Source organism: Poromitra crassiceps, assembly GCF_964638095.1.
Source record: "Poromitra crassiceps genome assembly, chromosome: 1".
Lineage (NCBI taxonomy): Eukaryota > Metazoa > Chordata > Actinopteri > Beryciformes > Melamphaidae > Poromitra > Poromitra crassiceps.
The window spans coordinates 44,848,164-44,873,713 of NC_139623.1; the positions used below are offsets into that span (position 1 = coordinate 44,848,164).

General features: G+C 44.9%; 1 protein-coding gene across 1 annotated transcript; it reads right to left on the reverse strand.

Annotated features, from left to right (window-relative positions):
- Window positions 1-15: 15 nt before the first annotated feature.
- Window positions 16-19,627, reverse strand: stt3a (STT3 oligosaccharyltransferase complex catalytic subunit A). The gene is made up of 18 exons (XM_083636098.1): window positions 19,555-19,627; window positions 18,572-18,692; window positions 18,372-18,432; window positions 18,160-18,281; window positions 16,894-17,039; window positions 16,537-16,627; window positions 16,338-16,444; window positions 16,085-16,249; window positions 15,810-15,990; window positions 15,256-15,411; window positions 11,709-11,800; window positions 11,278-11,433; window positions 7,382-7,570; window positions 4,931-5,047; window positions 4,741-4,843; window positions 2,153-2,341; window positions 693-808; window positions 16-390 (listed from the first exon to the last, which is right to left on the reverse strand). Exons 2-18 carry the CDS (start codon window positions 18,657-18,659, stop codon window positions 352-354), a joined length of 2,118 nt encoding a protein of 705 aa, XP_083492224.1. The 5' UTR covers window positions 18,660-18,692; window positions 19,555-19,627; the 3' UTR covers window positions 16-351.
- Window positions 19,628-25,550: the final 5,923 nt, after the last annotated feature.

A 25,550-nucleotide genomic window follows, 5' to 3' on the forward strand; every position in this document is an offset into this window, starting at 1 on the left:
AGATCACCATTTTGTCACATTTAATCCCACTTTAATTGAACACGTAAAAACCCTAAGCTCTCTTAAATTAACATTGTTTCTTTTGGCCACTTGATTGCAGATATCACACCTCCCGACATCAGATTGGACGTTTTTAACACCACCAGCTCCCTCTGATCCCAGATGGGACATTTCATTGTAACAAAATAAAAACAAAAATTATCCACAAGCAAAATCTCTTTTCTGCAATTCCCCCCTCCCTCACCCGAAACAAAAATATAAAAAAAGTACTCATTTCACTCTCTGACCACAGGGGAAGGCGTTCAGTGCTGTGCGCTAAAGGGCTGCTGGAATTGGGTTTGATTGAAGGCTTTATGTCCTTGAGAGTCCTCGGTTGTCCAGGTCTTTCACCTGGGAGGTTGAACACAGGACTTTGTTAGAACAATGTTGTTACAGGTCACCAGAATATATACTCCCCACCCCCGTAAAGCACAGTGGACAGTCCACCTTCTATTAAATATGCATAATGCATCATTCCAACCTCATTAGCTTGATCTAAACATCAGATAAACTAGACTAGCAGGGCAGAAGTAGTTTCAGAATGTAACCACTACACCAGTTATGGGCACCCTACAAAACATGTCTACAATGACTAAACAAAAGGAAAAAGGGAACAGAAGAAGAGTCAGCTGCATAAGAAAGAGTGGTTTTACCTTGTATATCCTAACCAGCCAGTGCTCTGTTGTGTAGGCCTCCTCCAACACATCCAGTTCAAAGTCTTTGTTCCCAATCTCTGCGTTTCTCACTCGGTCATAGCCAGGTGGGCGCTCTGCAGAGAAGATCAGGACATTAGGATTAAGACTGATTCACATGGTTGTAGTTATGCATTTGAGGGATGTTGTTTTACTCACTATGTGAATGTTCATGCCATACTCATGTCATTTTTGCAGTGGGTATAGAAGCTCTTACAGCTCTAGTTCATGCTTAAAATGCAGAGCAGCAAAAGTGAATTGTATTGTTTAATAAATTGTATAGATCCATCAACAAGGAACAAGGTATTCATAGTATCACCTAGCCCCAACGTGACCCTACTACTGTACTTTGTATATAATATATACACTCGTGCAGTAGTTAGGGTCACATAGCCGCCTCATATTTAGGAGAGAAGCTTCCTAGTGCCGACAGGAACTTTGGGAGTTTGACTATTTCATGACATGTTTTGCTTCCCAGGTGCACAGGATTTGATGATTTGATCACTGACAGTATCATCTTAACAGCACCGGGTAAATTACTGGCTTCCGTAGGACTATTATATCTTCGGATCTGCAATCGGACGTTGGAGACGGGTAGGAGAGCGTTTTGAACAGCCTTCCCCCTTATTGCCTATTGGAACGCTGTGTGATCTTAACTACTGCACGAGTGTATTAAATATAATATACGGAGTACAGTGGTAGGGTCACATCTGGGGCTAAGTATCACCTGGCAAAAAATATCCAGACCTCCATCTTTTGTCCTTTCAACAAATGCTTACAACTAGGGGTGGGACGCTACATTAATATATTGATAAATCATTGATGCAAAGTGAAAATATCGATATAAAGATATTCATATCATACACCTTGTAAATCCAAGGTGATGAAGCATAGATGTGCATGGCATTATGTTCATAATTAAGGGCTCTTTACGTTAACTGATTTAAAAGAATTGCATTTCAACATGAGAAATGTGGCACTTCATTATAAAAAATAGACCTAGAGGACAACAGGACTATTTGTTTGAATCATTTTTGTTTTAATGTTTGGAAGAGCTCAGAAATAAAATTGTCAAATCATATTTTTTTCTTTTTTTGTGAGTCGATATAAATGCATCTGATTGTGTTAACTGGGCGTGTGATATCGTCTCATATCGATCGCAGGCCCCTGAATTGAATTGAATCAAACAAGATTGTATCGTGGCAGACTTTGTGATATCAGCAAATATCGGGTTATTGTCCAAAGAATCAATATATTGTATTGTGATCAAACTTGTGATTCCCACCCCTAGGCTGTGGAGTTACTCACTGGACTCTGTGTAGACCTGGCCTGACAAACAGACTAGACTGTGGAGTTACTCACTGGACTCTGTGTAGACCTGGCCTGACAAACAGACTAGACTAGGCTGTGGAGTTACTCACTGGCCTCGGTGTAGACCTGCCCAAAGCGGTAGTAGCACATCTTGTACATGAGGCAGTTGAGCAGGATGGGGGATCCTTCGCGGTCCACTCTGAACTCCCCGGTGGGCGTGTAGTAGTCGTGCTCTTTGATGTGTTTGCCGGTGTCTGTGCTGCCCCCAATACGCACCATCCACAGGAATTTATTGATGTCTGAGGAGAGAGAGTGGCATAGATCACTGATCCATCATCACACACTGGCCCACAATCTGTTTGAACTCCTCCTCAGGGCACTGTACGCCAACACCACCAGACAAGAGAACAGCTTCTACCCACAGGCCATCACTCTGATCAACACTTAAACCAGCCACTTGAACACTTAGCCATACGCTTACTGCAGAATAACGTACTGTTCTCAAAGCTGCAAACTCAAAGACTCAAAGCCTTGTTCACATTGAACGGCATATAACTGCTATATCTGGAAACATACATGTATAAGCCTCTGTTTACTATTCTATGTGGCATATTGACACATTACTGTACATGTACATTCCCTCATACTGTATTTAAAATGGACTCCTTACACCACACTTATTGCTCGTTCTCGCCTGTCCCAGCAGCTGTTCTGCCCTTGGGGTCAGTAGCTCCCCTGGCCCATGAAATTTGCTTTTTCTCAGCAGGAGTCATCATAGTTCTTCTTCTGTTTCATTTTACGGCGGTTGGCAAGGAGTCATAGTTTCTCAGGAGTTCGAGTTAAATAGGTCACGATGATATCAATTTCATTGTGACATCATCAGTGACCTCATTAGTGATGTCATAGCCTTGAAACACAGGCTGTTGCCTTGAGTGATACCACTGATGATGTCATCAGTTATGTCATAAGACTGTACAATGTCTATTGGCCCATTTCCACCGCAGGTAGTAGCGCGATCCCGCTCGACTCGATATTTGGTCTCATTCCACCACTAAAAACTATCCCAGCCCGGGTTGTATTGGGGTCGAGTCGTGCTACTTTTAGTACCTGCCTCGTCGTGGTTCTATTCTGTGAACCCGGGTTCATACGGTGACGTGAAAACGTTGTTGACGACTGATTGGTCAGGCAGAATCGTGTTTACTCTGTCTACTGACTGTCATATGCAATGCTGGCGGCTGCATACCAGTTTAGTGGGCTTACCTTCTCTTCTGTTATGTATATTTCCATCAGTCTTTTGTGTTGCTGCCTTCGCCTCCGGTGAAATAAAATCGTGGCGGGTGTTCAATTGTCTGAGAGAGAAAAAATTCCGCTGCTCAGGAAGCTCTGTAGCTGAGTGCAGGCTGCAGCGCTCCGCGAGGCCGCAGCGGGTGTTTGGTGAAGCCGCGGTCTTGCCTGGTGAGAGGCCGCGGGGGTACAGGCTTCACTCTGTTGCGCCTCTCCCGTCCCCGCACAGCGCAGCGCATGCCTGTGAGTTTGACTAACTACAAAGTGATATCCATTCTCCTGGCCGATTGTCACATTTGCCCATGTACACTGTAGGTCATTTAGAGGCACCAGTATTTCATAAACAGTTTAAAAGTTCTGTGGATGGATTTAATTGTAACGTTATGTTATAGCCTACTTTGGCTATAAGCGAAGGACAGATATGCGGTCGCTATGATGACCAGCTGTGGGCGGGGGTGGGTGGGGGCAGATGATCCGCGGTGGAAGCAAAACGTCCATCGGGGCGAAACGATTAGAGCCGAGTGGTGACGAGCTGTGCAGGGCAGTAAAATGTGGTGGAAATGAGCCATAAGACATCATCAGTGTGACAAAGGCTGAAACAGCATCACTGATGACATCATCACTGATGACTCATGACTGTTGACATCGTCATTGTTGACATCACATCGAAGATCCGGCTCCATCATTACTGATGTCACTATGACATCACTGACCAGTCTTGCCATGATGCCTCCTTGTGTATGTGTGTGAGACATCACTGACTGGTCTTGTCACAATGCCTCCTTGTGTGTGTGTGTGCACCCTTATGACATCGCTTTTGACATCATCACTGATGACATCATGTCATTAGCTAATGTGCCTAATTAAAAAATCTGGCTCCGTCAGGTCACCCCCACTGGTGCCCTTTACACCCCCTGAAGGTTTCAGCCCGATTGCACTTGAAACGGCGTAGTGTGGGCCGGACAGAACTTAAACATATGAATATCGCCCACATCCTCAATTGTATATACTTGTGCATACCTTTCTTTCTTTTTTCTCTGTATGCGTGTACTATGACAGCAAAGCAAACCGGAGCCCAATTCCTCCTTGTATGTGTACATACTTGGCCAATGAAGCCGATTCTGATTCTGACAGATGAGACAAGCGCTGACAAACATGTATAGATAATTTTGACTTAGAAATCTAAGAGAATAAGAGACAACAGCCAGAAAAATACCCTGAGGTTTCCTGACTTCTTCATAAAATTAATCAAATTCCCTGGCTTTCCCTGTCTGGACTAAACCTTTATGGCAGAGAGGGGGGAGGGGGACGATACAAGGCCAAGGCAATTGAGCCACAAAACACTGCCAGCATGTTATGGCTTTAACCTGCGTCACCCCTCAGAATGAACCATCTACTGAGATTTATGACGTACCATCTGACGAGTAACCAGTCAGTCCTCCAAAGATGACCAAGACATAGCTGACATCCAGCTCCCGCATGATCTCGTAAGCCCTCTCCTCTGTGGACGCCATGGCCTACAGAAGAAGAAAACATCCCAGTCAACACAATGGCACTTTCTAAACATGGGGGAACTTTTTCCACGTTTTTTCAGGTCGGCTCACCTGTCCCACTCTGGAGATGTGCGTGTTGTTCCACGTGTTGTTGTCCACTAGAATCGTTCGATTGGCCATGGCGGTTATCTGATAGCCGTAATCCCACCAGGACATGACTTTGGCATCCTGGAAAAACAAGGTAAAGCTGAATTGAGAGGCAAAATGACCAGAGATTTTTATCCGGCATTTATTTTACCATAGACATTTCGTAAAATGCTTATAAAAAGAGTTATACTTGTTCAAACCAAACGGTACAGCTATATTTAGAATCGGGAGAGACCATAGAACATTTCACTCGGACCAAAACTTTAAAAAATGACATCGAAAAAATATTTTCTTTAAATCCGCAAGTTTTGGTCCAAGTGAAATGTTATGCGGTCTCTCCTCTGTTTCTGAATGTAACAAGGTCTGTGGATTATCGGTCATGATTTCTGAAAGGAGACATTGCTGTTGAGTTTTTCAAATGTATTTCTTTGGCACTTTGACCACCACCAGCCGAGTACTGTTTGGTTTGACCAAGTAAAACTATTTTTATAAGCATTTTACGAAATGTCTATGGGGAAAGTAAATGGCGGATGAAAATCTCTGGTACAGTGCTGAAGCAGGAAGTAGGCCGTCACTTTGCCTCTCTATAGTCATAACATTGGCTAGAGAGAGAGGCACATACATGAAGGAGTGCATGCATGTTACACTGTAGTATTCTGTCCCCAAACTGATATGACGGTTTATTTTAAATGCTCACTTTTTAAAAAACTAACATTGTTCACTTATTGTGCTTGACAAACTTATGCACTGAAATTAAATGTGGAGGCGCTTAAAGTAACACTCCGCCGATTTTCAACCAGCTTTGTATCATCAGCTTTGACCCGGTTACTCAATATAATGCACAGACGTGAGCAGTTTAATGTAGGAACTATTTTCTTTTGCAGTCTCATGTAGGAACTAGCTAGCAGCTAGCGGGTGTAGTTCGGTCAAAAGAAAATAGTTCCTGAAACTGCTCATAACAAGGTCTGTGGATTATCGGTCATGATTTCTGGAAGGAGACATTGCTGTTGAGTTTTTCAAATGTATTTCTTTGGCACTTTGACCACCACCAGCCGAGTGCCATCCAGTTCCATTGTATTGGAGAGAAGGCAGAAACTCTGTGGCCGGTATCTCCAAAACTCAGGCAACTAACACAAAACGAGAGGAAAAATATGTACCGTAAATTCCGGACTATAAGGCGCACCGGTGTATAAGCCGCACCTGCAGAGTTGACTGTTTTTTACATATATAAGCCGCACCGGTCTATAAGCCGCGGGTGTTTTGATGTTTAATTACCATATGTAAGGCTTCGTGCACAGAGGGGATTGTCGGGAAAGAGATGGCTGTTTGGGGAAGCTCCCATTTATTAACATTTCAACAAAACAAAAGTCAGGTCACTAATCCCCAGACAAAATCACACATTGTGAGATGCTTAAAAATCACCATCGGCGGGAGCTTTACTCCAGATGCTGTGCAGCCAAGAACACAAGTGAAATTCGTTCTCTCGTGACCTGTGGTTCTCAACGTGATGGACGATTCACCTTTCTTGTTAACAGTCCTAGTGAGAGGCAGGTCGAACGTCAAAGGCACTTCATCCATATTTATGATCTGCTCCGGTCCGATGGAATATTCCTTGATCTTTCTTTGTGTGAATTCGCCGAAGTTTGTAATTTTCTCCTGGTAGTCGGGAGGGAGTTGCTGACACAGTCGTCCGCGCCCTGACGGACAGTCCCTTTCGTCTCGGGTTTGTGCATGATCCTTTGCTGCTGCTGCTGTTGTTGTTCCTGTCTCGCTACTGTCTCAGACATGGCTTTCAGGCTCAATCGCCGCCATCGTCGTAACACAGCCAGTTCTCCATCTTTTGAAGCATGATGTTAGATTACAACGAGCTAGTTGTGTGGCTTAGCCTTCCAAAATGTTGCTGTTAGTTTTTTAGAATGTAATACATAGAATTGGGAATGTTACATTCAATTTCATTCAGACTGTCTTTCAGGCTCAATCGCTGCCTTTTTCCCCCCGGAGCGAGGGAGGAGGGAGGGTGTTTTACCGTAGTGGCTGAGAGAGAGTAGTGGCACAGTGCTCCAATCAGGTCGCGAGGCACATTTTTTGCAACATCATCCAATCAGGGTCTCGCTCTCATAATGTCTGTCTTGCTCTCGTTCTGCCTCATACCAACATCCATAGATTTTGGAGGTTCCCGAGTGGCCGTTTGCTGGAAAAATCCATAAATAAGCCGCACCGTTATATAAGCCGCAGGGGGCAAAAAAGGCCAAAAAACGGGAAAAAAGCCGCGGCTTATAGTCCGGAATTTACTGTATTTTGGATTTTAGGGTGAGCTGTTCCTTTAAGGCTGCAGCCAAACCTTTTCACCACCTCCCATTCAACAATTCATCCTATTGTAATAAAACAAGCTTAAAGCTAATTGGTCAGGCTGACCTCGGGGGTGTTGTGGCGGAGCCAGTAGTACGCCTCTCTGAAGTCATCGAAGATGATGCGGCTGCCGTCTCCTCCACGGGCCGACAGCACAATGGAGGGGGAGGAGTAAGCCTCGCTGGTCACCCAGGTAGAGTGAAAGGTGTACGTGATGAGGAAGAAGGCCATGACTAGAATCATTCCACTGGCAACCTGGTGGATACATGGAACACAACAATTTAAGACTATAATCAAATGATTTAAGACAGATGGCACACTCTCAACCGTATACCGCAAACATGGTGATGGCTGACTGAATCAAAGACCAGCTCAACCCATCTAAAATATATTAAAATAATGAACAGTAATACATTAGCGCTTTTATTTTGAAAGTAAAATCGCCTAGCTTCCATATGGTTAGTACTCATTGTACTAGCTCGTTGTTTTCATGTCAGTTTGCTGGTTATTTGTGCTGTGGGTACTTCAATAAAGACACCATCTCATAACTTGAAAGAGCTTGACTTTGAGTTGGCAGTTGCATGTTTACGCCAGACCGTGTGTGCGGCTCTACTGTGCAGTTCACTTCCTGAATCTGTCTGTCTAGACTGCTTACTGCGCATGCTCCAGCTGATAGGCTTATAACCGGGAACTAGCAAATCACTATTTGCTCTTATTACAGTTTTCACGTGAGTTTGCTGGGCACACAGTCGGGTAGTGTATTTTGATCTGTGATTCCAGTCCTTCCCAGTTGTATAGTGTATTTCAGTCAGTTTTTCTATCGTGATAAAAAAATCTTAAGGAACCAGTTGTGTAGTGTAAACTCCAGAGCTGAAGTACTCGAGTACTTGATGGTCTTGGTCTCATCTGGGACTTGACTGACTGGACCTCAGGAGTGCCGTGTCTCGGAATTGAAATCGGTCTCGGAGTGAATATCACTCGAACTTTAGAAAGCTGTTTTTGGCAAGTTTATTTTCTGTGTAATGTTTCTGGTTATTGTTGTATTATTATATATTTCATAATGTATTTTTATTTTCAATGTTTTGCTTCTTGAATTTTATATTGTAATTTCAGACCCCAGGAAGAATAATCGCTGCTTGAGGCAGTGGTTAATGGGGATCTTCTTTTTTTTTAATATATATTTTTTTCATCCCATTTTTATCCCCCATTAGTGCTCATTTTTAATTGATTTATCCTGGTTGCTGCTCCAACCTCTGCCAATCTGGGGAGAGCCGAAACTGGCTCCATGCTTCCTCCGAGACATGGGCAGTTAGCCAGCCGCTTCTTTTCACCTGACAGGGGAAGTTTCACTGGTAGGACATAGCATGTCGGAGGATCACGCTATTCCAACCGGTTCCCCTCCCTCCGAACAGGCGCCCCAACGACCAGAAGAGGCACCACATCAGCAACCAGGATATTGCATGTTTTGGTGAAGGGTTTCCTATGTGAAGGAAACCCCTGGGAGGCACGGGGAGAACATGCAAACTCCACACAGAAATGCCCTTTTGATGACCCCACCCGGGCGGTGGGCACTCGAGGACATGAGGTCGGGCACGCATTCCTTCAGCATTCACAGCGTCCCAGGTGGGAATCGAACCCAGGACCTTCGAGCTGTGAGGCGACAGGCTTACCACTGCACCACCGTACCCCCCGGTTAATGGGGATCTTAAATAAATAAATAAACTCTGACTTGAATTGGTCTCGGATGAATTCAATTGACGTCACAATCAGAAGATGCCCCGTCAGCGAGTGTGATAAGGCTGGCGCAGGTCGTCAGCGAGTGTGATAAGGCTGGCGCAGGTCGCCACCTCAAAGCACATAATAGCTGTGGGGCTGAGCGTATCGGGCGAGAGGAGCAGACCTCACGTTACTAACTAACGTTACACAGATAATGTCCAGGAAAAACACACAGTCTGCCAAACTGACTGCAAAATTACAGTCACTTTTCAGGACTCAGGAATGTTCGCTAAAAAGCAGTAGGATTCACTTACTATGTACTTTCAAGTAGCCTATGTGGGGGCGATTAGCATGTTGGTTTCATTCGCTATTGTTTCTAGTTTCGGCCATTCTACTGCCTTTGTGGTTTGTGATGGGGTGATTGGCCGACAGTTATTGTAATGGGAGGGCCATTACCTCAGACCTATTGTTGAAAATAGTCAGAAAGACAGACTGACATGTGATGTGCATTCAGGGCTGTATAGTGGAGGGTAAACACACTTAAACAAGGGACTGCCAAAATGCTGAGTCATCCTATGTAGTTTTAGTATGAAATACAATTATTTCAATAATTTGATTACATTAAAATGTCATGCCAAGTAAGAATATTACAGTCAAGCTATGCTGATAGCAGCATATGGTTGTGGAGCAGTAAGAAGGTTAAGTCCACTTAAGTAAAGGGAAGTTGGAAACCCTCATTTTCGCTGAACCCCGATTTGCTTGCGCCTGTGTTACTTCCTGCCTTTTAGACACAAAATGGGTGAATTGGGTGGAAAGTAAGTAAAACTTTATTTGTATAGCACCCTTCTCAGCACGGATGCACAGAGAGTGCTTCACAGTGGTTTAAAATCAAAGTATACAAAGTGAAAAAAGGGGGAGCTACTTGGAGTTTTAAGGCAATATTTAATAAGAAGTACCGGTAATATATCTGTGTACGAGCAGTTACAAAACAGAATATATCTTCGATATACTACGGGCAAACAAAACGCAATGCGTTTCAACCACGCAGGTCTTCCTCAGGCAGTGTTCTTATTAAATATTGCCTCCAAGTAGCTCCCCCTTTTTTCACTTTAGCCGTTTTCCCACATGCGTACCGGAAAATTACCTCTAAGTCAATATCGGACATTTCCCTTCACACTTCGGCTCTCGCATATGGGAATCTACCAGCGAAATTGCCTGTATGTTGGGGGGCGGGGCGGCACTGCAGAGCGGGTGGGGAGTGACGTGTCGGCAAAACTCTTGATGGTGAAATAAGTTTGCTTGTTTATCCGTTCACCTGCATCGCGTTGAAGCACTTTTTACAGACTGGCTTCGTTTGATGTGTCCGGGCTTGCCTTCGCTGTCGGCAATGTAAGCAAAATACTTCCACATTTCGCTTCGTGCATTTGCTTCGTCTGTGTCCCTGTCGGGCTGTGCCTGTGACTGAAGGAGGAGGACTGAACGACTGTGGCCAGAGAGAGCAGGCAGCAGAGAGGAGAGATCACAAGATCATTTCGCCAGTTTGCTTTAATGTGCACGAATGATTAGATTATGCCCGCTGGAACATTAAGCAACGTGTGTACACCTCGCCCATGCCGGCAAATGACTGGACCCGTTCTACACTTGCGCCTGTTATCGCGCATACCGCTCTTCTGACTGGCTCGAAACTGGTGAAATGTCGGCGATGACGGGGTCGCGCTTATACCGGCACGACAACTTTCACACATGCAGGCATTAGACCACGTTCCGGTCATTTAGCGGTACAAAGCGCATGTGGGAAAACGGCTATAGTATACTATTGCCTTTTGAGCTGCTTTGGTCCAAACTTTTTGTGATTTCTTAAAATCAAAGTATAAAATCCAACAAAATATAAAATACAATACAGCAAAAAAGGACAAAGATAATACACAACATGCAGACTCATAGTTCAGAGTACAAAATCAACAGTTCCATCTACAAAAGTCCAAACGCCTGTCTGAAAAGGTGGGTCATCAGCTGCCTCTTGAAGATCTCCACAGAAGCAGAGGCTTTTAAGTCCAAAGTGAAAAAGGCGAATACCTCTGCGCAACCCTGAAATTCTAATTACTTGGATTAATCAGTTGAGTTAAAGGCCGTTTGATGTTAAACATGTAAATGTTAACACAAAATGTCAACAGGTTGAGGGGACAACTGTAGAAGACAGCGCCCTCTAGTGGCTACAATAGCACCTTGTACCAGACTCCGCTAACCTCATTTTTGATGGGGTAGGTGGCATCCTGCTGCTTCTTGCTCTTCTTGTCTGGCCGGCTGACATCCAGGTTCTTCATGTAGGTGGTCAGCACCTGGGACACACCGATGCCCGACAGGATGCACATGACTGGGGCCAGCACCAACATGAGACGCACCTGGGGAGGCAACCAACATGGAGCAGATTTGGGATGAGACGTAAAAAAGCTTGTGTATTTGCATTTTCCTGCATGTGTGTCTCCATGTACTTCAGTTCAGTTATGTTTTACAGTATGAAGGTGCCCTCTTCTAGCAACTTGCTTTTGAGACTTGCTCTTGAGGCCTGACACCTCAAAAGCAAACTAGACTCTGGCTCGATACGTTATCAGGTGTCAAACTGTGCCTTAACAGTGTAGGGTGTATCAATCTCAAGAGCTATTAAGGACATACATACCATGACAGCTGAGAAGTACATGCTGGTGACTCCATACATGATGATGAAGATCCTGGCGTCCGACAGGTTGTTGAAGCAGTAGTAAAGACCCACTGTAAGAGAAGTGAAAACAAATGTCAGTCAAAGTCAATAATATACCATAACACTGGGTACAAAGCATTTCTCTGCTACATACATACAACTGTTACATAACTGCATTTCATTTAGTAAATCACTCACTGGTTAAAAAGCTGTAACGGTGTTACCAACAGCAAAAGAAGGAACTCGCTCTGACTCACCAATTGTATTGTACACAAGTAGCAATGGCAATGGAGCATTTAGTTTGAAATCCTCTGATGGTATTCTGCCATCACAGCTGGAATTATTGTCTTATTTAGTGTTTTGAATGCAAACTAGTAATGGTGGAAAAATAATAGCAATATTTACCGGTATATTGAAAATATATTTTCAATATAGTTTTTACTATACTGAAAACTATACTTTCTTTTATAGAAAAAGTGTTGAGTATCTCTTTAAACATGCATGGAGCTCTGCAGAACTAACATGTTTAGAATCAATGACATTCATGTTTCTTCCCCCATTTTGTCAACATCCAAAACTGTGTTGTTGTTCTGCTTTGCTTGTTATACAATATTTGTTGCGTTAAATCTGCCTGATACACCATGTGCTATCAAAGCCTGCAACTTCTGAGATTTAGCCTGGAAACAGTCCCTTCAGACCAGCTGCCTCATTTGTGTTTCCTCCTCCAACTCTCAAAGATCAAGCTAGTCTGGTTACATCAGGGGTCAAACTCATTTTAGTTCATGTGCCACAGCACCCAATTTGACCCAATTTGGTCTGAAGTGGGCCAGATAAAGAGAATCAATGCATAATCACCTATAAATAACAACACCTCACATGTTCACGTTTCTTTGAGTGTAAAGAATTACAGGTACATTTTAAGAACACTTTCACACCGGGTTTCTCAGCTACCATAGGCCTGTCATATCAAATCTACTCTGTAACTGTGCATTAGGTCGACAATTGACGGCTGAAAATGTTGACCATTTAGTGATGAATACAGAAAGCATGAATAGGCTATTTAATATTTAACTTGCTGCTGAAACCCGGTACCTCTTAAAGGGATAGTTTGGTTTGTTTGAAGTGGGGTCCTATCAGCTAGTTGCATACACTAACTGAAATTGGGGAAAGCGTCCCAGACCAGAGAGGCCAGGTGACTTGTTGTCTCTAAAGTAAGTCAGTATTTTGTCTCTCTTCTAAGCCTGCCTGTTTTGTAAACCGCGGCTCTGTGCAGGCGTTTAGCGGAGGAATACGGTAGTTCTACGGTTGGGAGGAAATAGTGCCGAATGAGAGGGCTGTTTGACGGTAAAGTAAATCGCTGAAAATGGTCAAAATAGAGCGTGCATGTACACTGATATTGATTTGTTTAGGTGCGCGTTGTTTTAGGTGGCTGTTGCTTCAGAGTGCCGGGTCTCGATACACGGTGCGCTCAGCGTCCAGAACACTGTTACCTGTCCTATTTCAGTTAATGTATGCAACTAGCTGATAGGACCCCACTTCAAACAAACCAAACTATCCCTTTAAGCTTAATTTATACTTATTTGGAAAGTGTCGCTCAACACATGGTCGCCAACAATAAATAAAGTGTCGCTCATGTTGCTGCATTTATGCTTCTCTCCTGGGCTAAACGGTCACGTGACACTCAAACGCTATAGACAGAGAACTAGTGCAGACAGCCAAGAGAGGGAATGCTGTCAGTGAAAGCACGTCAGAGGCAAGATGTAACGTACTTGGCTGCAGCCGCATAGAACGACACACAACCACACAACTCACCTCCTCTCTCTCTAGGAAGTTTGTCACGGTGTTCTTTGTGATTTTCACGAAGTCATACATCAAGGACATGCTGATAAATATACCGGGGACTAGTGCTGCACGATTAATCGAATCGCAATCGCAATCGCGATGTCAGCACGTGCGATTACATAACCGCAAAAGTGTGCGATTATTTTATTTTTTTCACGTCTTTTTGAGTGTGTGTGTGTGTGTGTGTGTGTGTGAGCCTCCTCTAAACTAACGTTACACGTGACGCAGCAAACACACGTTTCTCTGCCATCACACTGGGCATCAACACTAGCGGGAGACTTCTCCCATGCACTCCCGCTAATAAGTAATGTTATGTGCAGCAAGGTTCACAAACATATAACATCTTACCAAGAGGGAGAGAGAGAACATCCATGATCGCTAACAGCTAGCTATGCTAATAACTAGCTAGCCGTTCAGAAAAGCATGTAAACAGCCGTGTGATTAGTGAGAATGTCAGTAAAATAAGGAGAGAGCTGCAGGTGCTTATGCAGAACTAGTGCACGATTAAGTGCACAGTGGGGATGACCCGCTGTGATGAAGAATATAGCGAGATTAACAAGGTTGATAGCAGCAAAACACTGTTGCAGCTGCCAGCACTGGCAGCATCACCTCCAGGCTAGTTCTGTCACATGACGCCTTCATGGTCCCTGTTAAAGTCTGCAGATGCACGTTACCTCTCTCTCAAGAAGCGTCACGTGAGTGTGGCGTTTAAGGCCATCTGTCGCTACAAAATAAATAAACGGGGTGTATCATTAGTATTACTGGACAAACATGTAACTAACTTTGCAACTTTGCTGAGCCATCTTCTATGTGCTGTAACACAGTGCAGTTTCTATTTGTCTGGTGTTTCTTTTTTACATGTTTGGGACAGGCAAATGTCTCAAAATGTTTTATTTTTTTGTAAAGATAATTTTATTTCAAATTGTTTTCTTTTTTTAGTTTTAATATATTTTAAATTGTAACATATTTCATGTATTTTAGTCTGTGATATGTGAAACAGTGGTATTTTTGTCCAAGGTTATCATACCGTCAAAAACTCATGCCCGCACATCCCTAGATACCATGTTTATTATATCACAATCACAATCGCAATATTGTCCACCCTAATCGCTAATCGCACCTTTCCCCCAAATCGTGCAGCACTACCGGGGACACGTTCATTCATTTATTTCAGCGAAAACCAAAACAAGGAGGAAGTCAAGCGCATGCCGTCTATATAGCCAATCACACTTGCGCGACACTATGTGACGTAGTCAGCGACACTAGACATTTCACCAGGTAGCAGACACTGCTCGCCGACACTTGAAAGTGTCGACTCAAGTCCTCATTTCTGTCGGCAACGGTTTCAAAAGTGTGGACAGACAAAGCATAAATTGGGCTTTAGCCTTCACAAGTGGATAAAATTGGACTTCTCAGTGCAATTTTCACACTTTGCAAAGTCCTCCTGTGATTTGATTTGAAATTATTTGGGATAAACAAAGTAAAACATACATGGGAAAAGTACTTCATGTAAATTTGACCCCAGAGGATAGCACAAGAAAGTATTAAATAAAACACTTCCATTGTGGGCTGGATTGGACCCTCTGGTGGGCCGGTTCTGGCCCCCAGACCGTATGTTTGACACCCCTGGACTACATAATCATGTCAATCCTTATTACTGCGAGTTTGTGTTGTTTCCACCCACCTGGGAACATGAATACCAGCAGCTGCAGGTCAAAGTAATAGGAGGACCAAGTCGTGGGCTGGTGCTCAGAGACAGAGGCGATGATGGGGATGTTGTTCTTGGCATAGGACGGGTCCAGTAGAGAGTAGAAACGACCCGTCCATGGAGAGATCTTACCTGAGGTCAACAACACAATACACTTTATTCCATCACCCTCCAAATGGCTGCTATACCATTTTCTTGGGGGCTGCAAGTGTCTTCAGAGAGGGAGACGACAGGTTTATGCAAGTTCAGTGTAAGACTGTTCAAAACAGTTTTCATTTCAATTCAAACTAAACTGAACACTGATTCAACTCATATAAGCCTGAAAAAAATTATGCATACATGTAGATACAAAAAAACAACAACATACATCTAGGTAAATCAACACACCCATTTCTTTAACACCCATTTTGTATTTTGACCAGCTGGACATGAGTTAGCCACGTCCGCTACTACATATTAGCGGTCCATCTAACCGCTGTCTACGCCATCTTGCCGCCATTCTAACGGCGCAACCTTGTGGCCCCTCTTACCGGTCAGCATGAGAACAGCTCCCACAGAGAGCAGGATGAAGCCCACCAGGGAGATGACGCTCTTGAACAGCACCTCAAACTGCTGGCCATTGAGTTTGCTGCGCAGGTAGTCCACAAAAGCATGGATCTGGCACAAGCCAAACACACCGAAAGCAGCCATGTGCTCCGACGACTGCACCGGCTGAGGAGGGAGAGCAGGGAGACAAGAGGGGCTGAGTTGTGCTTTGTGTTCTATTTGTCCTTAGTCTTGATGAAGTGTTTCATTTTTCCCTTACCTGGAATCCCACAAAAGAGATCTGCATGGAGAGGATGGTGCCCAGGCAGTAGACGGTGCAGTAAGCCACGTAGATGCGGTGAGAGAATCGGCCTGTGAGCATCAGGACCAGGACGTGCAGGGGGATCAGGTTGATCAGGAACACGTAGCCGCCCCAGGAGGAAACCTGCACACACACACACACACCTCTGAATAAGTTCAGTAAACATGTGCATCTTTAGATCTCTTCCATTCCATTTGGATTAGTCACTCACCATGTAGAAGTAGGCCAGTGCGCAGATGGACGACCAGTACACTGAGCCAGTTTTGACAGCCTTGATCCACATGTAGTAGGTCAACAGCATGCAGAAGATGGCGATACCTGGGTAGAATAGGGCAGTGTTATTAGATTAACCAATTGAGCGTGATCACAGGCAGAGATGTTCCATAAACACCACAGCTGTACACACATACCTTCATTATCGTAGGAGCCGGCGACAGAGCGGGAGATATAACCGGGCACCACTGCAATCATGGCTGCAGCTAGGAGCCCGGCGCCTGCATCCTGGAGAGGCATAAGTGGAAGAAAAGCACTACATTAATGCCAGTCAGAAGCATGTGGGAATCGTGCAAAATATTTCTGACAGCACCTGAAGGCAGCATAAGCTTGACTTCTCCATAAGAACTGAATTAAATACAGCAGTTTGCGTTCCATAGGAAACAATCTTCATTATCTCTACTGATGTAAGGGGGCTAATAAAGAAAAAAAAATATGTTTTATTACAGTGGACTTCATTCTAGTTTATTTGTGGACCTTGTTATCAGTTCTACCTTAAGCTCCTTGGTGAAGTGGTAGGTGACTATGGCAGTGAAGGAGGAGAAGAGGGGAGCCAGGAAGACACAGACGTTACGGATGTCAATAGTGATGTGGAAAAAATGCAGGGTGTGGTACAGGGCGGCAGAGGTGACCATCAGTCCTGTGAGACAGAGGAGAGGGGATAGAAGACAATAAGTATTAAATTAAGCATTGTATAAGTGTCACTAATGTTACTTTGAAGTACACTGGCATCTCTGATCTGACACTTAAATTGCTCTCTCTTTGGAACTATATATAGTTAACAACACATTCACTGCCAACAGTTTTTCCAATACAGTAGGTAGCTTCTGCCAAGGTTTTTTTTGAGGATTCTGGCTCATCTTTCAAGAGCCGAGGATTATTTTCTGCTAGGACTTTGTGAACACAAAATATCTCAAAAGAACTAATAGAATGTGTGCTTTCTCTGTCTAAAAGAGTTAGTTTTTATCATGTTCTGTTATGTAGGCATTAGCAGTTGAATACAGCATGGTTTCAGCATCTGAGAAGGAAAGCTGAGATAAATGCCTTTTTGTGAAATTCGATAGAACAGGCAGAACAGTCACTTTAACCATTTATTTTTGGCATCAGTGAGACATCAGACATCTAAACAATAGTTCTGAACAGTAATTTCCTCCAATATAACAGCACCCCCACCCCCCTCTCCTTCAAACTCCTCCCTCCGTGGGTGTGTCTCTGGTGGCTCTGCAGCGTGTGTCACAGGCGAGTCTCTGCTGCCTGTCTGTGCTGCCTGGCGGCCGCTCGTCGGGCGAGTCTGGATCGGGCTCGTTCGTTTCTGGGGTTTCGGTTGTGAGCTTTGATGAAGCTGCGTGCGATTCTGGGCTTTCTGCTACGTGTTTCAAAGTGTGTTGCACCCAGAGTCTATTTTTGGAATCCCCCACCGTTGTGCGCCAGCTCCCAGCGCGAAAGCGTTTTCGCCATGAGAATGGTTTCCTCACGCTTTTTCCTGCTGTTTTTGCTCGGCTTTCTCTAGTCTGGAGCGCACTGTCGCCACTTAGTGGGTCGGTGGAATGGGTTGTACACGTTCGGTGGCTCCCATATTTTTATAGGAGATGTAGGGGGCTTTGATCAACGTCCCACCATCAAAAAAAATAATAATTTTGACGAGTTAACTCGTCGACGGCAGTGAACGTGTTAAAAAGCAACTTCATGTGAATAATGCATACCAAATCATGTGTTTGGCAACCTGTGCTTGTTCACTAGTCATTTCATCCAATTCCTACCTGGGTAAATGGTGCCACCGATGATTCTCCCCAGAGGATACCATGCCCTGTCATCAAACCAGTTGTGAAACTTGTAGAAACCCTCCTCTGTCAGGAAGCGGGTGGTACGGTAGTTGAAGTACCTGAGGATGAGATGTAGTAGCATTACTTTGAGGAAGAAAATTCATTAGCAATGTTTGGGAATAATCATGAAATAAAGAACAGGGACATACGGATCAAACTCATGGATGACACTCTCAAACCTCAACACAGAAAAGAGTCTGGTTGAGAATGCTGAAGAGGGGAAGCAAAAGAAAAAAGATATTAGATCCATGTTTTGAGTTTGTTTGGAATATTCAAGAACCATGCACAGTGCTGCAGGCTTAAATTTCACGTGTTTTAGTGTCAAGTGTAGAGGTGGTAGAGGACTTACAGAGGACAGCTGCCATAGACAGGATGAGCAGCTTCAGCAGCGTGTCCTGTTTCTCATAGGACAGGCGCAGGAAGCCCAGCTTGGTCATTTTGACAAGGGTAGGGACAGCTAACCGTACTACCTAAAGGGAGAAACACAATGAATATATATATACATATATATACACACACGCATGCACACGCATGCACACACACACACACACACACACACACACACACACACACACACACACACACGCATCTTCTCTGATAAACTTCAACACTAGAGCAAAGGACAAATCTCAGGAAAAAGACCTGCAAAGATGTGGAAGTAATTTTAAAACTTTTTACAAGCCGTAAATGGCTTAAAAGTGGCGTAAAATAAATCAGTCTTCTAACTGTTCAGAGTCAACTTCATGTCCAGCCCAACCAGATAAGGCCACGCACAGTTTGATGTGGCGACAGGGAACCAGGAAGTACCAGGTCTGGAAAGTGGAAAAACTTCTGCAGGAATTTTTGCCAGTCTCTCACAATTACATCTCCAACACAATTACGACATTGAAAAGAGGAAAATAAACAAGCAATCGTGCTGAAGAGAGCTCTAATGCTAACTTCCACCGCAACATCAGAGAAAACCTTACAAGTGCTGACAGCTAGCCAACCTCATCATCAGAGAGCAGTGACATTACCAGCAGCTATGACATTCTGTTAACGAGCACACTTTATATGCACATTTAGAGAGAGTGCAAGTCTTGTTACTGAATAAGTGCGTCTGCAAAAGTGACTGTTGATGCTGGTTCCATTCAATGTTAACGTTAGCTAAAAGTGTGAGTAGCTAGGTTAGCTAGCTAGCTGCTGCTGAACAGTGTGGCCCCAGACCTTTCCACTCTGATATTTTGAAAACGCCAGCGACTCATTCAAATGTGGAAACAGGGCAACGGGCTAAATGCACAATTCATCTTATTAAAACGGCAGGTTTCATATTTTATGTTCAGTAACACTCACCCGCTCCGCTCCTGTTACTCATACACTTTTCACACACTACCTTCTTCAGCGTACACTACTCCCGCCTCAACCGGGCCACGCTATGGGTTTATTGGCTGAGCGTCGGCCAACAGTAACTACTCGCGCTTCTGATTGGTTCCTCAGCTGTCACTCAGAGTTTCCCCGTATACTGTGCTGTAGTGACGTGTCCTTAGGCAAGTCAACATGGCGCCCTCTGCTGGCTCAAAACTCACTGTCTATGACACACTTGAAAATGTCCTTTTAATGCGTTCCATGCATGTGAAGTTCATTCAGTTCAACGGTGCTTTCTTTCTATCTATCTATCTATCTATCTATCTATCTATCTATCTATCTATCTATCTATCTATCTATCTATCTATCTATCTGTCTATCTATCTGTCTGTCTGTCTGTCTGTCTGTAGAAAAGGCCCTCTCATACCGATGATGAGACCATAGCTGTGTCCCAATTCAGGGGCTGCAGTCCACCAAGGCTAGATTTGAAGACCGATTGCGTCATTGCGCGCGACCTAGGCTGTCCCATTTCGTAGGCTCCTTCAAATGCAGCCGACAAATGCATCCTCCTTTTCTCAAAACTTGAGGATGCAAGTGTTCTGTCCTTCGTGGCCTTTGTGGCATTCAAGATCTCGCGAGAATCCGCGAGAGGTTTGCAAGGCTGAAAATTCTGAAATCGCCGCCATCTTTTCATACAGGCAACAGGTAAGATCTTACAATTCTCGTTTGCAAATTCCTTACTAAATGCACTTCTGTCAACTTTAGAGGTGATTAACCGAGGCTTAGATTATTGTAGATCTCATATTTGTCAGTATTGTGAAAAAATGTGACGTGTTTCTTTTGTAAAGAGCTCAAGGGCTTAATTGGCTCGTGAGCATTCCACTAGACTGCCATGTCACTCCGTGCAGCAGGAGCTACCGCTGCTGACGGCCGTGTCAAAGAGGCTTGTCTCCCGGGTTGCCTGGTTCCATGTAACACAGCCCTAGCTGGCTATCCAGCGCCGCCCGGTCTGCTCACTGCAACTGGAAAGCCCCATTTAATTTCATACCACGGTCATTCTGTAGATTCATTTGAGAACATATAAGTAGCGGGGGGGGGGGGGGGGGGCTGCGTTGGCTGATGTTGGTGATTCAATTTCGCTTCAGCCTTTTCCCCCCTCCATCTCATCGGACCAGTTGTATTAGGCTACATTTTTTCCTCTGTCGCGCTCACTGCATTCACCGCAGCCAGCAACATGAAGCCACTCTACATTTTATTTTGAATTGATAATCAGGCTCGTTATATCGTTGTAACTTCATGTGGTAATTTGCATTGACCATTGGTTGGATTTGAGCATGCTGGGGACGGGATATGCGGCAGATCCCCGTGCGTAATCACTGTGGCAGCTGCTGGTAACGGCTAATATCGTTCAGGTGTGCGCGCCTTCAGACCAAACTCAACTCAATGGAAAACGCCTACAAGTCGCAATTGTACATTGTCGAAGTTGTAGAAATATCGCAATTATTTTGCGAAAAACTAATGGAAACACAGCTTCTAATGGTCCTCTCTCCTCTCTCTCTTCTCTCCAGAGTAAGGATTGTGGAGCAGTGGAGGAGGAGGAAGGAGAGACAGGAGCGTGTGAGCCAGGGCCCCACCACTACCAGCAAAGGACGAGCTGCTTAAGGAAGAGAGAGCTGCTGCTTAAGGCTGCTTAAGGAAGAGAGAGTTATTATTCTGCTGGATCATCATAGCACATGAATGTCTGCTTGTTTACCTTTTTCACTGATTCATGACACTGATGCATGGGGGGGGGGGGGGGGGGGGGTTTAAAACATATGAGGTTTTGCACATTCAGGTTTTGTTGTTTTCATGAATGTTTTTTTTTTTATCCATGTATAGATTATTTCGTACATGTACACTTTGTTATTTAATAAATATTTTGTTTAAGAAAAACTTTTTTCTCTTTCTTTTTACACGGCACAACAATGTTATGGTGCAAAGAGATCATTTAACAGAAAACACATTCATATTTACTGTCAATAGCAGGCCTGTGGGAAATGTATGGTTTATAGATCTGAATATACTGTCATAGTTGATCTTCACTGCATATGAATGCAAACGTGCATTGGAAAAAGCTTTGGCTCCAGAATATGTATACAGTTTTCTCTTTCAATTTGAGTCTTGCAGATAAGAGTGTTTTTATAGACTGTTTTCACAGAATTGTCAATGCTGTCCTAGGAGTCCTGATAGTTGTACTAGCAAACACTGCAACAGGTGAGCTGGGGTTCCATTTAGAATGTTTATGTTAAGTTCAAACTGTCTATAGCTCAGCTAACTTTAACCATAAGGTGAGATCACATTAACCCTACTTTACACATGTGTGTAGTCTGCAGCACCGCAGGATCACAGAGATGTGCTATATTTAACCTCTACAGAAGTTAGCAAAATACATGTCTAAGTTGGATCAGATCCCTTTATGCTTCCCCCCTGATGTCCTTATGAGTAGTTACAGATGATGATTATAACCTGAACTTGGGAAACACAAACTGAGACTTCACTAGACAGAGCATGACAACAGTGGTAGTAATAATTTATTTTGTCCTCTAAATAGTTATTCAAACATGTAGAAATAAATAAATAATGCATCACATGTAATGGAGGGGAATACTGAAAAAGTGAACCAATTTATTAAATATGTAGGCTACATATAAATAAATAAATGTGGCATAAAATGTCTTCTAGTGGGGCATCATCTTGGGTGGTCTCCAGAGTGTTTGGGGTGCATATAGGGGTCTGATCTGGGGGGAAAGGAGAAGAAACATGTTAAACAATAGCTAGATATGATATGCCATGTCACTTTCTCCCATGGGCTTTGAGAGGGAGGCTATCTAGCTATCTAGGCTATATATAGCAAAAAAAACCTGTAAGGTTAGGCTTAGGCTATATGAAATGAAAAGTTAACTGACATTAGCCATATAAACCACGTTAACATTTAGAATAGTTAAAAGTAAGTGACACAGCTTATCCAATAATTTACCTGCTCATCCTCTCCCAGCCTGAGAAACATGCGGCGGCGGTGAAGCTCCAACTCTTCCATAAAATAAAACAAAATGATCAGCAAAACAATTTGCTCTGGCTCCATGTTATTAGGCTGTCTGTTCGTGCCTTAAACTTTTGAGACAGGCCGGTGCGTGAGATGGGATTCCCAGATTCGCTCGCACTGTCAACTGGTTGCTAAGGAAACCATTCTGGGGGCGTGAACAGCTAGACACAGCAGCTCTTTCTCGCCGAGAAGAGCCTGGTGACGCGAGGTTAGTAGTAGGCTAGACCGTCTCGTTTCGCTCAACGACTGAAGGCTGCGCACTCCCCTGACTGGTCCGCGGAGGACAGACCTCTGTAGGCCGCGGCCGACGAAGGCCGTGGCCGCTGAATTGGGACACAGCTCATGCCTGAGAACACCCACGGGCCGGATTCAAACCAGTCACCTAAGGATGATGTCACTGTAGCATGTCATCACGGCAGGTGACTTGTGATGTCATCGGTGATGTCATAGTAGTTGCTACGTCATTGGTGATGTCATACTTGCGGGTGGTCTTAACTTTCGATTTCCTTGGTAGAATCGGTAGAAATCATAGCAATCTGGCTCTCTGAAATTACTCTCTCCTGCCACACGGGATTAGCTGTTCACACCAGGCGGGCACATTTCCTTGACTGCTGGTGGCTGAAGACTGCGCACGTCATTTTCCCATCTTCTGATCCCAAAGTTGAGATGTAGCCTCCGACATATCACCAGTCTGAGTTTGTTCCAATGAAGGAGAGCAGGTATGAGGGACCCGCGGTGGTCCAGCACACCACCGTGACGATCGACAGCACCAAGCCGCTGCCCCGGGACCACATCATCTGGTCCCTCTTCTGCCTCCTGTGGGGAAACCCCCTCTGCCTCGGTTGGGCGGCCTTCTGCTTCTCAATCAAGTCCAGGGACAAGAAGGTGGCAGGAGACCTGGAGGGTTCCAAAAAGTACGGCTGCATCGCCCTCTGCCTCAACATCCTCGCCTTGATCCTGGTGATCATCTTCATCATCATTATCTGGATCCATATTCACACCGTCATGCACTACATAGACAAAGGGCTTCAGAGCTGATGATGCCACCCCCCCCCCCCCCACCCACCCACCCACCCACGCTGACCATCACAGCGGACCAGGTGAGGAATCAGCTTTTGAGGCTACACACTAGGAAAGCTGCTGGCCCGGATGGCGTCAGCCCCATGGTGCTCAAAGCCTGTGCCCCCCAGCTGTGTGATGTGCTACAGCTGATCTTCAACAAGAGTCAGAGTCTCCAAAGGGTCCCCGTGATGTGGAAAATGTCCTGTATCGTTCCTGTACCGAAAAAGCCAAGACCCAGTGGCTCCAACGACTACAGGCCGGTAGCTTTGACGTCCCACATCATGAAGACCCTGGAGAAACTCGTCCTGGAGCAGCTCAGGCCTATGGTCAAACCATCCCTTGACCCCCACCAGTTCGCCAACCAGCCCCGACTGGGAGTGGAGGACGCTGTCATCTACCTGACCAACCGCGCCTACGCCCACCTTGACAACCCGGCCAGCACTGTGAGAGTCATGTTCTTCGACTTCTCCAGTGCTTTCAACACTATCAGGCCGGCTCTACTGGGTGAGAAGCTGACGGCGATGCGGGTGGATGCCCCCCTGGTGGCCTGGATTGTGGACTACCTGTCTGGCAGACCACAGTATGTGCGCCTGCAGAACTGTGTGTCAGACAGAGTGGTCAGCAATACGGGAGCACCACAGGGGACGGTCTTCTCTCCCTTCTTCTTCACCATCTACACCACAGACTTCACCTACCAGACAGAGTCTTGCCACCTTCAGAAGTTCTCTGACGACTCTGCGATAGTGGGATGTATCAAAGATGGCGACGACGATGAGTATCGGGATGTGGTGGCCAACTTTGTCACATGGTGTGAGCAGAACCACCTGCAGCTCAACGTGTCAAAGACAAAGGAGCTGGTGGTGGACCTGAGGAGGGTCAAGGCTCCGGTGACCCCTGTTTCAATCCACCCGGGTCAGTGTCGACATAGTGGAGGATTACAAGTATCTTGGAGTGTACATTGACAATAAACTAGACTGGGCTAAGAACTCTGATGCACTCTACAAGAAGGGGCAAAGCCGTCTCTACTTTCTGAGACGGCTGAGGTCCTTCAACGTCTGCCGGACCATGCTGAGGATGTTCTATGAGTCGGTAGTGGCTAGTGCCTTCCTGTATGCTATTGTGTGCTGGGGCAGCAGGCTGAAGGCAGCGGATGCCAACAGACTCAACCAGTAGCGGAGCGTACGCCGGGGCAGAGGGTGCGGCCGCCACGGGCCCACTCGTCAGGGGGGCCCATCAAAATTTTTTTTTTTTTTTTTTTTTTTTTTTTTTTTTTTGCAGGCCAGGCCACCGGGCCCGGCTGGCAACCTGTGCTTTTATTTTTCTTCTTCAGAACAAGCTTGTCTGTAAAGTGGCTTCACTGTAGTCTTTCTTGGACATATTATTACTTGGCTCAATGAGTGACAAATTGTGTTTTCGGATATAGGGGCTATCAGCTATTTTACAGTTGTGACTTAACACGTTCACTGCCATCGACGAGTTGACTCGTCAAGCAGAAACCAACGCTTGACTGCCGTGGACGAGTCAACTCGTCAAAAAAAAAAAAAAAAAAATTGACGGTGGGACGTGGATCCATGCCCCCTACGTCTCCTATAAAAATATGGGAGCCAGCGAACGTGTACAACCCATTCCACCGACCCACTAAGTGGCGACAGTGCTCTCCAGACTAGAAAAAGCCGAGCCAAAACTGCAGGGGAACGCGCGAGGAAACCATTCTCATACTGTAAAATGGATTGGCGAAAACGCTTTCGCTTTTGCACTGAGCGCTGGCGGTGGGGGATTGCAAATTTGCATAGTAGATTATGGGTGCAACACACTTTGAAACACCGGCAGAAAGCCCACA